This window comes from Chelmon rostratus, chromosome 1, assembly GCF_017976325.1.
Source record: "Chelmon rostratus isolate fCheRos1 chromosome 1, fCheRos1.pri, whole genome shotgun sequence".
NCBI classification, from domain to species: domain Eukaryota; kingdom Metazoa; phylum Chordata; class Actinopteri; order Chaetodontiformes; family Chaetodontidae; genus Chelmon; species Chelmon rostratus.
The window spans coordinates 7717862-7732301 of NC_055658.1; the positions used below are offsets into that span (position 1 = coordinate 7717862).

The window sequence follows — 14440 nt, forward strand, 5'->3', positions numbered from 1 at the left end:
ACAGAGCAAGACATTTATTTCCAGGAATACATCATAGTCATTAAGATGACCATTTATAGCTCATTTAAAACTGTTTTTTGTCAACCTGCATTCTTTGATACATATTTGATGAGGTGTTTGTTTGTGTTTGTGTTTGTGTGTGCGTGTGCGTGTGTGTGCGTGTCTGTGTGCGTGTCTGTGTGCGTGTGTGTGTGTGTGTGTGTGTGTGTGTGTGTGTGTGTGTGTGTGGAAAGCTTTTCTAAGAGAGTGTCTGAGTAGGTCATACTGGTCCCCTATCACTAACAGGTGAGGAAGGCACACAGGAAATGAGATAAGTCAGAGAAGTGTGTGTGTGTCTGTGTGTGTTTGTGTGTGTGTTTGTGTCTGAAGGCTGGATGGCTCACACATTAACCAGCCAGACAACCTTATCTGTGATTTACAGTCAGACTCTTCAGTGGAACCAGGCGGGCAGTCAGGCCTCATTAGACATTAGATTTTAGACACTTAAAAGAGCAATTCTCAGTGAGATAGCTTTTGGGGGTTAAGTAGTCGGCCCATAATTGTACCTTTTAAAAATACTCACTGAGGAGACTTTGCCATCCACAGTGACTGACTGAAATGACAGCCCCAGTTTGTAAGTCTAAATTTCTAATTCACCCACTGTGGAAACAACCAGTAGTGAGGAGGCAGGAGGTCAAGGCCTTGGTGATCTTGCAATATCACTTTGCTTAAAGAATGATTTTTTAATAAGGAAGTGACTAAGAAACTGAGTTTGTGTCAGAGAGCAGTTAGAGGGACTGCGGGTTGGGGGGGCATGATTTGTTGGGCAGAGGATGGCTTTTGGAAGCTCTTTAAAAAGGAGTCTTCTTTCAATAACAGAGCGACTCTGCTGCTGTGACTGTGAGTAAACATGCTATTTACATTCTTGGCATTTAGCAGACAATGTTTTCCAGAGCGGCTTATAATTAAATGAACAGGTAGGGGTTTGCTGTCTAACACATGGCACATGACTGTGGGCACAGAAGCAGCTGTGGTGATGGGACCTTTGACCTCTCCGCTATGTGACGGTCTGCAGCTGCACTGCTACATGGCTGCTCTAGATATCAGTGGCCTTTCTAAATTGCACTATGCGTGAACTTAATTTAGTAAACGTAATTTTTACATGCCAATATCATGTATGAACAGGAGTTGATTTAATGTGTCTGCATAAACTTGCCAAGCTAGTAAGATTTCCACAAATTATCTTGTGGGAACAAAAGTAGCAGCATTTCTGGGTAAACCATATAAAAGAGTTAGCTACACTCAGCAGTAAGAATTTCACACTATGTGTGAATGCCAGCAGGGATGACTCACTGTCAGGCAAGTGAGGCCATAAAGCTTTAATGTTGTATCAGGCCAGCTCTTTGTAGAACATCAAATTTCAGTGCTGACCGTAGTCTGTTTTTTGATTGTTAATATAGCAGTTTCCATACAACTGGACTGAGTAAACAGTAGAACGGTATGTATATTGCATTCACGGTAATAAATGATCAGAAATAAATCTTGATGTCTTGACAATTAGTTTGGGTGCTGAAGTGAAGCTAACATCCACATTGGGCTGCTTATTGTCAGAAATCCAGCCATTGGGTAAACACTCATTTAAACTGCAAATTAAATTCATCATTAAAAGCAGCTTTGGTGAGAGTTTGTAACAGTGTGTGCGAAGGCCTAAAATCAGCCACTGCCTTAAATAGATAGTTGAACCCGGTATAGTTGCAGGATGTGAGGAAAAGGCTTCACTCACACAGGCATATGTATTTAAAAAGAGGGGGCTGGGCCCATAGCCTCCAGCTGTTCTTTTGATATTGCCTGTTCCCTGTTGAAGCTCCATGATTAGCAGGTCAATACCCCAGCAGGTCATTTTGTTAAGTACTTATTACCAGCAGAGAGCACAGTCATATGGTGTGGCTGAAAGACATCCATTTGTGCACGCCACACAGCTGTAAAACTGCTGGTTTGTTTTTCTGAATGAAGCAGGGCACAGGAGATTCACACAGAATTTTCCGATTTTGCATTTTAGTTATTGCCGTTAGATTGGATAGGCTCCTTGTCAGTAGTGTTGGTTTCCGTTTTTGCGTGTGCTTGTTTGCATGTTTTGGAAAAGTGGCTGTGTGCAGCTGTGTTTCCTGCCGTCTTCAGCAGATGTTTCACATCTCTGTTCTCCACCTCCACCCCCTGCCAACACATTTGCCTCCAAAAGGACTCACAATGGTCTTATTCAGTTTCTATTCTATCCCGCTTTTCAGTCTCACTCTTTTTATTCAAATATGTTTGAATTCATCAGCCATGGATTGATGACAAGGACTCATAACTGAAGAGGCAAAAACAGGAGCGTGAAAATGTATTATGTAGACATGATTTTATGAATAACTTCTTTATCTAATCTGTTTTCAGGTCAGTCAAGAAAATCAGTAGCTTATGATGTTATTTGTTATTAATTTTGACAAAACAAGAGACTGCTGTGGTGCCATCAAAAAGCGTTTGAGCAGCTAATGTGCCGAATTCAGCAGGTTCATATTGTGACTGACCGGCCTTCAGCAGCAGAGAGAAAACTGTTTCTCCATTTGCTTTTCTTTCGTTCCTAGTGAAGACGTGGAACTTTTTTTGCACTATTACGTTTTCATATTCACACAGAGTGGAAACTCACAAATCCACTGACGTACCAATCCATTTAATATCACCAAACCCTAATTTCCAATCTGGACTCAGGATAAAAGATGAGTTTTTAATGGAGAGAATGTCATGCCTGCTGGCTTCCACCCATCTACAACTCATTTACGCCAGTGCCTCTGCGCTGCTTGTTAAAGCTGAGACTCTCTGTGCATAGCAAAGCCTGCATCCTTCATGCTGCAAGTCAATGTATTTAGTCCTGGCTCTCAGAAGGCTACTGCAGGCTGTTACTCTTCCTGTGGCCTCTGGGCTATGTGGTCGCCTTTGAACACATTTCCCCCCTCACATTGCTCAAAAGCAGCAGTGGCTTGCCAAACAGAGACTTGCCAGTCCCAAGGCTGCTGCTTAGCCTCGCTGCTGTCAACCTGCTGATCCCCCCCTGTATGGAACAAGGTCCCGAGGCTACTGCTTTATAAGAGAAGGAGGAAGCACCTTTAACCCTGACTGTTAAGCCCTCTTCGACACCAGCCTTCACCGGGCACCACGTCAGGCTGTTCATGTTGGCCCGGGCTGGTGAAAGGATTGTGACACTGGTCAGATTATGTGGGATGAAGTGTCCCATTATCCCTCCTCGGTGTCAACAAGCTGCGGTCCCCCACTGGAAAACAGCTAATTCTGAACAATATCCCTATTTTTGTAGCTTCTCCTCCTCCTCAGTCTGTCCTCAGATGACACCACATCACCCCCCCCCCCAGCCCTCCAGCCACAACATAGCCAATTGTCACTTTAGGACAAGAGCAGACTGCACAATGAACTATGCATAACTGTGTAGTCACAGAAGATTATTACCATGCTGCCAAGACACACGATGATATCTAGTAATCACAATATAGCTGAAAAAGATGTACACATAAATAGATTTTAAGTTGAATTTTGTCTCTAAAATCATTAATGTTAGGTCGGCTGGTAAACCCACACTCCTTTGTTACTATTACTACACATTTTGTGTTCAGGTTTTCTCCTACTTTGTATATTTTCACTGTTGTGCACCACAAACACATCGGTAATTTCCTCATATGTGAAAACCTACTTGGCAATAAACCTGTTTCTGTGCAGTTGGCAGTGATAATGGTGGCAAGTTTACCTCTTAATATTCTTAATTAATTTTGAAACGATGTCCTTGATTTCAGGCAGAGGCGGACAAAAGCAGCCTCTCATTTCTAGCCGACGGCCCCTGATTTTGTCGGCTGAAATGACGACTGTCGCTGTGTCTTTAATGTTTTCAGCAGACTCGTTTTAAAACGAGAATCCTATGAAAGGGCTCTGGAATATGCACTAGATGTCTACATGCATGGTATTGTGCTAAAATACTGAAGCTTAAGTTGTCTTTCCCAGGCCAGAACCAATTAACATCATCAGTTGTTGATTCATGTAGGTATAAGACATGGAAAGAAGGAAAGATTAGAGCTTGTTAGTCCTATAAGCAACATAAAGAAAATTGAAAGATCAGACTCTTATTTCGTTCTGACATGATCCTGGCTGCTTAGCTTCTTCAGATTTTCAAACACTGCGTTTCACTTTTAATGTTACTAAAGAAAGGCTATTAGGATGAAGACTAAGCGATGTGTTAAGCAGACATGACGCAGAGCTGCTAACGTTGCTACACTGTCTGTCATCTTTATGAACCGCCTTCCACACGGTGGAGAAATACTGTGCAGAGTTAAGCTGCATTAGTTGATAAAAAGCACTAATACAGAAGCGATGCTGTTAATCATGTTGCCTCCTCCTTTTGTAAAATGGTTTCGTTGTCCTCCTCCTCCTCAGCGGTCTAAGCCTGACAGAGATCGCTCACTGAGTTGGCACAAAGCCAAGCTACTCCTCCATGTTTCAGGGCTTCCTGCTGCCTCTCTGTTTGTTTGTTAATGATGTGACGTGTAGCATTTTAGCATCAATAAATCATATCCATGTTAACTTTGATGCATTAGTGGAATTGTTGTGAACAAGTGTGGTACTGAGAAGACTGGCACCCTCCACACACTGTGGCCCTGTTAAGATTTGGTATCCAGATATTGTCTTGACTAGGATTGTAGTTCACATCTGGCATCAGCACTTGTCTTGAATGCATCTAAAGTGACCAACAGTAATTGGATTTCACTCTCCTGATCACTTTTGATTTTATCTACAGAAAAAACATGCACATTTGCACTCAGATAGAGAAGAGGAGCGAGATTAGGATTAGCATTTATTGCCTTAGTTGTCAGCAGGAGTTAGTCGGGCAATAGACACTATCTAGGCTGTGTTGAATTCTGTCAGGAATGCATTTGTGTTCTTGAGCATTTTTGTGCACACTTACTTTGTCAGCAGGCACATGCATCCTTGACTAGCCACATGTGGCTTGATAATTGTAATCAATCAGGATTCTCGGTGCATTTACGCATTTATATAGAGCCGTCTGCTTGATTTTTGATCAGCCAAGATGCACTTCAGCAACAGATGTTTGAATAGGAAATGTGTCTTGTTAGATCTTGACCTTGATGGAAAATTAGTGTCTTTCACATGACCAGTTACTAACTGCAGAGGTTCAACTTTTCATCAGCTTACCTGGTTATATTATATACTGTATACTGTATATTGGTAAAATAAATACAGAGATATCTAATCTGAATCTATCTAAATATCTATTGTATGTTTGATATTTGAGAAACCAACGGACTACCATCACTCCTTCTCTAAATAATTTGTTTTTTTCTTTCTTTTTTCCAATCCATCTTCTGGGTGCTCTTTTCTTTTCTACCTTCTGCTTCCTCTCTCTCTGTGCAGGGGCAGTGTGTTATCACGGTACGGCTCTCTGATGAAGAGCTGGCTGCGGATGAGGAGGGCGTGGACTATTTCCTGCTGTTTGCTGGCAGCACACAGAGGCACCTGACCAGCACCTTAAGGAGCAATCATGACACCTTGCACGCACTGTGTCCTGGTAAGCAGAACCACCCACAATGCCTTGCAGCTTCCCTTTTCCCTCTAAGGGACCTGTGAGAAGGCAGCTCCACCTACAGTATTTAATGCATGTTGAATCTATTTTCAGTTCTGCTGTCATGTTTGTCTGTGCTAGCTGATAGCACAGTCCTTGTCACACATACCCCTCAGATTACCCAGATAAGTGTTGTTGAATAAAAACAAACTGAAATAAAGGTTATGGGAAAGTGGCACCAATGCAGACTTTTATGTTTTAGGTCAAAATACAGTCATAGTCCTCTAAAAGGATTTAATACATTACAATATAAAAATCTTATCATAATCACTCAAAGTGACGACAGTCAGATATAGGATGTATTGGTTAATCCTCTATAGCCACCATGTGCCATTGCCCAAATTAAAATTAAGAGGCGCTCAAGCATGCCAGAATGTCAGACTGTTTCATTAAGGATGGTGTTATTCTGCCCTTATATCACACAGCAAGCGTCGGGGAGTCAGGAGTTCTTATAGCTGTGGAAGAAAGTAATAAATGATTAATCATCCACTACCACTGTCCTCGTTTTTAAACTAATGTTGTGATTTGGGAGAGAGAAATCACCTCATTTTACTTTTCCTAGAGCCTGGCTCATTCATCATTCCTCTTGGAGAACATCCCACTTAATCTGTTTGCAAAATTGAATGCATTTAGCCAGCGCCGAAGTCAGAGATATTTCCTGCGAGGGGAGTGAGTAACAACAATCAGAACACACACAACTCCGAATGACAGATCCTGTGACCAAGCAGAAGGTTGCGGGATAGAATTCCCCAGTGGCCTGGGAAAATGGCCCCAGACACACTGATTCAGCGCTTTGGCTTGGATTGAGGTGCCCTTGAGCAAGGCATATGAACCTTAATGCCAACTGCCAAGTGACCAGCTGACTGCCTTTGCAGCGATAAACAACACTGACGCAGAGTAAATGAAACGGTGACGGTGTGCTGATTAAACGGGTCTGATATGGTGTCTTGTTCCAGATGCAGAGGGCGCTATCACCAGTTGATTTCTTTTTAGAGAGCAGAATGACGAGGAGTCGTGCATCCACAGCGTACGACCTGGCATTCGGGGAGGAAGTGAATTGATGCAGAAGGCCGTGCAGTGCCCTGTAAATTAGAAGCAGGGATGTCAGCACAGCGTGCATTTAAAAGGCGGCCATGCAGAGCCTTTATTCCCTGTTGTGTTTTGACATTGGTCATGTATGTGGACCACTGTCCTTTTTGAGCTTTCTTTGTTGTGACAACTGAACACTCACACGCATAGATTTTTAGTTAATTTGCCAGCATGAGTTTGATTTGTGATTTGCTGAATAGGTTTTCGTAAAATAAATTGAATTACATGTTGTTTTAAGTAAAAAATAATCTGATTTATTGTTGATAATCAGATATGATTCAGCAGTGGGGGTCTATACTGTATCGTGGCTTGTTACTGGTTTTGATTGGCTCTTATTGTACAATTTATGAGCAAATTACTAAAATATTGCAGGTAATCTTTAGTTAATCCTCTGCTTTGTGTTGTGGCTGTGTGATTATTTCATTACCTCTGCCTGATAGACTTGCCTGAAATTGAATGAACTGAATTTAGGCAAACACATCTCAGACTCAGTGTTCATTCATTACGTTTAGCAGTAAACTACAGCTCAGAGAATTTCTTTAGCCAATCTGCTTTTTCTTGGGGACGTGGTTGATGCAGAGTGTGAAAGTTTCCCTGGAAGGAGGAATGTTTGTCACAAGTAGCAGCTAGCTGCGTTGCCGTACAAAGAAATAAAATGACTCAACAAAATTATCTTTTTTTTAGGTGCGAAATCGAAATATAAGCCTGACCATCATCCCCTGAATTCCCCATCGTCTCCTTGCTAGCTGCAACTAGTTAACAGCAGCTAATGTTCATACAGCGCTAAAAAACACTCAGCTTTATAAAAGGCATTTTAAACACATGGGGGGGTTAGTCATATACACAGAAATACTGTTAATGTAGAATATGTCTTATTTATTTGTGATTGTATTGTGAAAAGACTTTAAAACTACAGTATCTTATATGTATTCTCTGTCCTCTGTCACCACCTCCACCCTCTCTTTCTCTGCCCCTCCTTGTATCATCATGTAGCTCATGACTGTTGCGAGGTGGTGTTAGTCACCTTGTGTTCAGTCAGCCGAGGTGTCCCCGAGGTTGCAGAGGACCCGAAGCCCTGTCTGGGTCGCGTGGCTCCATTGGCTGAGCATCGATTCAGCTTTGTCCAGGATTTGGCTTTTGACATGGCCCAGTTCCTGGTGAGCAACAAAACCTGGCATTTTCATTTCTGAGTAAGCGGTAAATTAACCACAAAACCTGACGCTTGTCACAGAAGAGGAGAAAAAGTGGTTACCATTGGTTACGAGTGATACAGCAATGTGGGCAAAGTGACAGTTAGACAAAAGATTGCCATGTTATTGTTTCTTCCTTGACAAGCCTTGATGTCTCACAGTCCCTGGTATTCAATTAATTAATTTTTCAGCACAATTTATCATCCCATAGCGATTTAATCTAGATTTTGCTTTGCCAAGGAGGAGGACAAGATAATGTAACTGTCTTGAGAACTCAAACGTCAAGCCTCTAATGGAACATTTTTTCATTTTTTTAACCTGAATATGATTTGCTTTTGTCAACACAGCTCAGCCCCAAATTGAGCTCAGTACTGATAGATGCATGTGGATGTGTATTCCTGCATTAACATCTTTCGTTGTAGGCATTTGGTTAATGCTCTTATGCTGAGCGCCTTAAAGCGAGTGCTTCCAGTAGACTAAGCCCCAGCTCCTCCTCTGTAAAAACTTGACTCATCTTTGTAATCACCCTCCACACAGGTGAGCACCGCGGGCCGAGCTGACGGCCTCGATGGGGCACTGCTGCTGGATGAGTTTCAGATTCCCCTGCAGGAGTGTGAACGTCTGGATGAGAGCCTGGCGCTGGCACTCCGCCACCTTGCACTGCCTCCAGGATGGAGCTTACTGGGGAGAAAACTAGCCAACAGCACCGGTGAGACTGGAGGGCAGTGGGCTGGTCTGTACTGTAGTAATTTCCTCTCACAGTAAAATGTCCAAGAGTCAGACAGAATGTCTCTTATGCAGAAACATACTGACAAATTATAGTTGTACAACACATAATGACACTTTTGGTACCTCTGTTGGTGTGTTTGTCTTTCTCTCATGCAATATCTTTGTTGACCAGATATCAATGAAATCTCTTGCATTATGTTACTTACATGTGGATACTTTTTAGTGTGTGCGTCCTACTGCTAGTAAGTAGAAGTAACTCCTGTTTAATTTCTACATTTCTAAACAAATCGGGCAGCTGATTTATGCAAAATGTTGTCAGGCATCCCCGTCACTACTGTGATGGCAGAGTGGAACCGAACACATTTTACACTGACATTTTGGTTAATTATGCTTGGCAGCCATGCCCTCTGACAGATGAAGGTAGTCTTTTGGATGTGGAAGTTCCTCAGTCTCAAAGCAATAGTCTGAAATTGGTCATGACATACGCTTTGGGAAAAACATGACATTAAGGTACGGCTTCTGTTTGACCTCTACAGTCTGGATCTGAAAGTGCTGTGTGGAGGAAGTTAGCTAACTAAGCTTATGATGGAAATCAATAAAATCTAAGATTTCATCATTATAATCAGTGCAGCTGCACTTTGTACTACATACTAATGTCATCATGCAAGCACGCTCACAATGATAGTGCTAGTGTGCCGATGTGACTTGTGATGAACAGTTGAAATCCAATGCGGAACTATAAATCATAACTTAGCTTTAGTCAGAGTAGTAGCCAAAACAACAACTTTTCAGGTATCAGAGAAGCTGTAATCAGCATCACATGTTTAGCTAATAAATGACTTGAATGAATGAGAGAGTCCTGTAATGTTGTATTAAGCACCGTTAGGCAGTGAAAATATAGGAGGCTATAAACATATCTCTGCAACAGCAAATAGAAGGCTGTTGTCAATGTGGTCTTTAGTTGGTAGCTTGTATTAACAGAAAAACATGAACATGAGAACAAGTTTCTGTATGGACTTGATCTGACTCTGGTATTAGTATGATCAAACAGAGAGTGTCTCTGTGCTGCACCCTGGCCAAACAGGAGTTTGGATTGTGGCAAATAGCTATATCAGTGTAAACAAAGCACCTTTTTGTACATTTTTTTTTTATTATTATTAAAATTTAAGTGCCAATTTTCTCCAACCATTGACTCTGATGACTTTAATCAGTTAAAGGAAGCCAAACAAGCTGATGTAGATGATAAACTCTGCAAGGTAATTGCTCTCTGTGCAGCAGCATAAACAAGACTTTTGGGAGTAGTTAGAGCGCGGCCTCTGCCTCTGGCTGTTGTTAAGATAATAGCTTATGGTTTAACTTCGACCGAGATATTAGACACGACCAGCAGAACCAGCAGGATCTCTGACAATAACGAAGACTCAGTAAGTGTATAGTGGAGATTGAAAGTCCACACACTCCTTAAAATCTTTCTTTCATTATTGGTTTGGAGCATGAAAAGAAAAGCCATCAAATCAAATTTTCAGTAATGACCTCCCTGCTGATTAGATAAGATCCGCTTGTTACTGTTGTGAAAAGTGTTACGGCTTTTTAGACATGGACACACACACACACACACACACACACACACACAGGCTCTTTTGCATTGCAGTCAGTTTTCATGTTGTTGATGTTGAAGGCGTCTTCCTGCTGCAGTGAGTGATGTGTGCTCTAATAAGCTCTGCTTCACAATATGTCACCACTTCAATACAAGACGCTCAGCTGCGATGAACTGCGGGGAGGGAGGAGAACTGCAACTCTGCTCTCCATTTATCAGATCTGTCGGATGATGGATAGCAGCGGACTATAGGTGGAAGTGATGGTGGTTTATCTCAGTCATCCTGCGCACTGTGGACACACAACAGTCAGTGATCTTACCATAGCTGGCCATTTATTGTTCTCGGGGAAATTCACTTCACCTGGAAGGACTGCATTTCAGTGAAAATTGTGAACAACTAATTCAGTTTGCAGAATTAAGGGTGACATTATCTGTAGCCTATGGTTTGTCAATCAACCACTTCAGTAAGTGACTTAGCAGCCTTAGCTGCAGCCTTAACAACTACAAATGGTAAAATCCCCTGAGCTCTGTCTATCCTTGTCTGCAACATTGAATGCCCTCAGCAGCAAGTTTGACATACAGTATAGTACCTAGTGTTTTTAAGACACTTTGTTGGTAGTTTTATGATGAAAATTTGAATTGAAAAATTTTTGGATGGGTGGATGGACAGCTTAATTGATCCGAAATTGGGAAATACTTGTGTTACAGCAGCAGGTTATCGAGGCACTGTGCAAGAATAGTAAATACACAGTGAATATACATATCAACCGTAGAAGAGAGGAGTATACATATCAATAGAAAAATAACAACAAAATAGATTAAAAAAGAAGAAGAGAGAAGAAAAATCCTTAGCATGCTCCATAAATATGTGATTATATGTCAAAAATGTCAAATTTAGAAAGTCATCAAATTCTGTTTTATTTCTGTTTCAAACAGCAAATCAGGGTTTTCCATTAGACGTGTGCAGAGTTGAAGTTGTGTTTTCCACCTTCACCTTGAGCAAAGTTACTGTAGAAGCAAAACTGAGTGAGTTCAGTTAAGACTGTAACTATAGTGCTGAGACTCCTGAGAGTTCTGTTAAACAGCAGTGAGCTGTTGTAGAGAGTTATTGCTTTGGGCAGGAAAGATTTTCTGCATTGGCCCTTGTGATGGCGAAGCTCGACCAGCCTGTAAGAGAAAGTGCTCTGTTGCTTTGTCCGGGAGGTGGTGGAGAGGGTGATTATCCATAATGGATAACCGTTTGTGCAGTGGCCTCCTCTCCACCACAACTTCAAAGAGCTCTGGTTTGCAGCCGATTACAGAGTCAGCCTTCTTAATCAGTTTATTAAGTCTGTTGGTGTTGCCGGCTTCAGTGCTGCTCCCACAGCAGACGACAGCCAAGTGCAGTGGTGCACATATTAATTGTTTACGTATTCATCAACAAGACCAATAGTCTACAGCCATGCTTGCAGCTCTATGAGGTTGTAAACCTGCACTTTGTGCTGAATAATCATCATGCTATCACACCCACAATGATCATGCTAACATGCTGATGTTTAACAACAGACAAATGAAAACTTGGACCTGATGATGGCACTGGATGAAAAGTGAGGTGATCACCAGAATTATTACAACTCATCCTGAAGGGATCAAGTCTGTATTGTTTTGCTGAATTTCATTGCAATGTATACACACACACACACACACACACACACACACACACACACACACACACACACACACATATACACATACACACACACACACACTGGTGCTGAGTAGTCAGAGGATCCCAAAGCTTGTAGAATTCATCCTGTACAAAATTTCACTCCATTTGATATATTTTGACATATTTCAGTCTGGACCAGAGGGATTGAGCAAGTGACATTGCCAATTTGAGGATGTGCTGCATTTCTCTCTCTCTTTTTTTTAAGTGACATTTTGAATTAGCTGAATTGATTTAAACTTCACTTTGGTCTCAGAAAACTTTAGATTTTTGTTTGTTTTGTTTTGTTTTGTCTTTCTGACTGTTTTAGGCCAAATAATTAATTCAAGAATCAAAGAATAATAGATGAGTATGAGTTGATTAATTAATTGATACTAAGCATCATTGTTGCAGCTTATTATAGTTACAAATTTGAAGAAGTGAGAAAAAACATGTGGCTGTTGCATAGTTGAAGCTAAAGAGTAACCAGCTAGCTAGGAGCAGTGAAGCTGTTTTGGTGGCTCATGGTGACCCAACATACTGTTAAACGGCTTCATGTTGGCGATTCCTGTACTGCAGCAAATATCTGGAACTACATATATATCCCGACTGCCCTTCCCAGATGCCATAGCACCAAAATGTCCTGGATGTTATGGCAGCCAGTTTGAGGACCTAACATCAGCAGCAAAGCATTTCTTTCTGCTGTTTGGCACCTCGCATTCCAGTCTAGCCCAGCTCGGCCAAGTGGAGCATGAAATATGACCAATTAGCTTGAAATTATCATCAGGGCAGGCTGGTTCAGACTGGCGCACAGTAAATGGAGTGAAACCTCTCATCAGCAGACACAACCACCATTGTAAATGTTGCTTAATGGTTATTGTCGTGCTGATAACAGTAAACTATGTTTTCTGCCCCTTTCTCTCATCCATTGCAGTTTTCAGCTGTTTTTCCACTCTTTTCAAACTGATTTGATCTTACTCTTGATATCTGCACAATGCACAGTTAAAAGGTCCTAGAAGAAATCGCACACGAGTTGCAATATAGAACTGCTTGTCTGTGTCTAACAGAAAAAACCATGAATGTTCCCTGTTTGCTGGAATAAATGTCTGGTTTAGTGTATGGACGCTGGATGAAGAAAATCCTCCAGTCGCAGGCAGTGAAAAATGAAAGCTAAAGAATGAAACACAATCAATCTAACAACCGCGAAGAAACACTCTGTCCAGAGAAATCTGGACTCAGCAACAGTGCTGTAGACGTTTTATCTTCTTCATTCCTGTAGTTTCTGCTGTTATAAATAACCACAGACCAGCTGGTTTTATAAGCCTGAGCATTCTGTGTGCAATGTACTGACTCTGCAATACAAGACATCTGGGTGCTGAAGTGGATGTTTTTCAAACATCACACCATTAAACCCCCTAACATGCAGTTGTCTAGTATTTTAACTTACTAAGGTTTTTAGTTCTCTCCAAGGATCTGTATGTTCCATCTTTTATTGTGAACTGACCCTTTATTGAACTCCTTGACTCATTTTTCCTCCCTTTTAAACCAGCTTACTCCTTATCTCAGGACGCCCTTTTAAATTTACAATAAATTTGCCAGTGGCCAAACAGTAAAAATATTAATAGTAACAGAAAAGATTGAGCAACTGTAGACCCAGAAATGTTTAATAATCGTTACCACTGGATGCAGAGAAGGATTTAACTGCACAGATTCTATAAGATCTCTGGAATAAACAACAGACATGGATCCTGGCTTTAATGCTCAAGGGAGCCTATCTGAGTATGTCTTGCTTTGGCAGAAAGATGGATGTGTGTGTGTGTGTGTATGTGTCCATGAATCTCCATTATTGTCTTTGTGCATGTGTAAAGGGGAGGGTGCCAGTGTTTGATGGTGTTATTAGTTGTTCGATTGATACATGGGTCCAATAATGGACTTAAATTACAAATGGGACTAAGGTGCACTTTGTGTTGCCCCCCTCTTGCTGAAATGAAACGCTAGTTTGATTTAGTTACATGCAACATTATTGTTGTTGCTATTTTTTATCATCACATATCAAATGCTGCTTCAGAGACATTTCCACACTGACTTGAACACAAGCGCTGTGTTACGGAAACAAAAGCTTGACATATTCTGTCATCTTGTGCAAAGATGTGTGGACAGATATGGCTTCTTTAAAAATACTGTCGGTTGTGATGTGAAGTTTAATACAGAAATTACAGTACGGCTTACAAATCCGTGATAGAGACAACTGTAGTTTTATCAGTGTGTGAATGTGTAAGGGTCTTTTGTTTACGGAGTCACCGTGGACCCTGCACTGGTTTAATTAGATGGCACTGTGGTGTTGCCAAGCTGCAACGAGTGATGGTATGTCAGCTACTGCACCACAAATTGGTTGCCTGGACTGCTGCACTCTTCTGTCTTTCACACTTTCTTTCTTTTTTGTTTGTTTGTTTGATTTTTCCTGTACTTTTGTTTATTTCTGTATTTCTCATCCTCTG

General features: G+C 41.4%; 1 protein-coding gene across 4 annotated transcripts in view; it reads left to right on the forward strand.

Moving 5' to 3' along the window:
- Positions 1-14440, forward strand: part of LOC121621934 (A-kinase anchor protein 13) — a 98254-nt gene that overhangs the window by 18371 nt on the left and 65443 nt on the right. For all 4 annotated transcript variants that reach the window (XM_041958712.1, XM_041958793.1, XM_041958880.1 and 1 more), the window contains exons 3-5: positions 5449-5602; positions 7739-7902; positions 8473-8644. In XM_041958712.1, coding sequence (XP_041814646.1) covers positions 5449-5602; positions 7739-7902; positions 8473-8644 — 490 coding nt within the window. The remainder of the gene's footprint in view (positions 1-5448; positions 5603-7738; positions 7903-8472; positions 8645-14440) is intronic.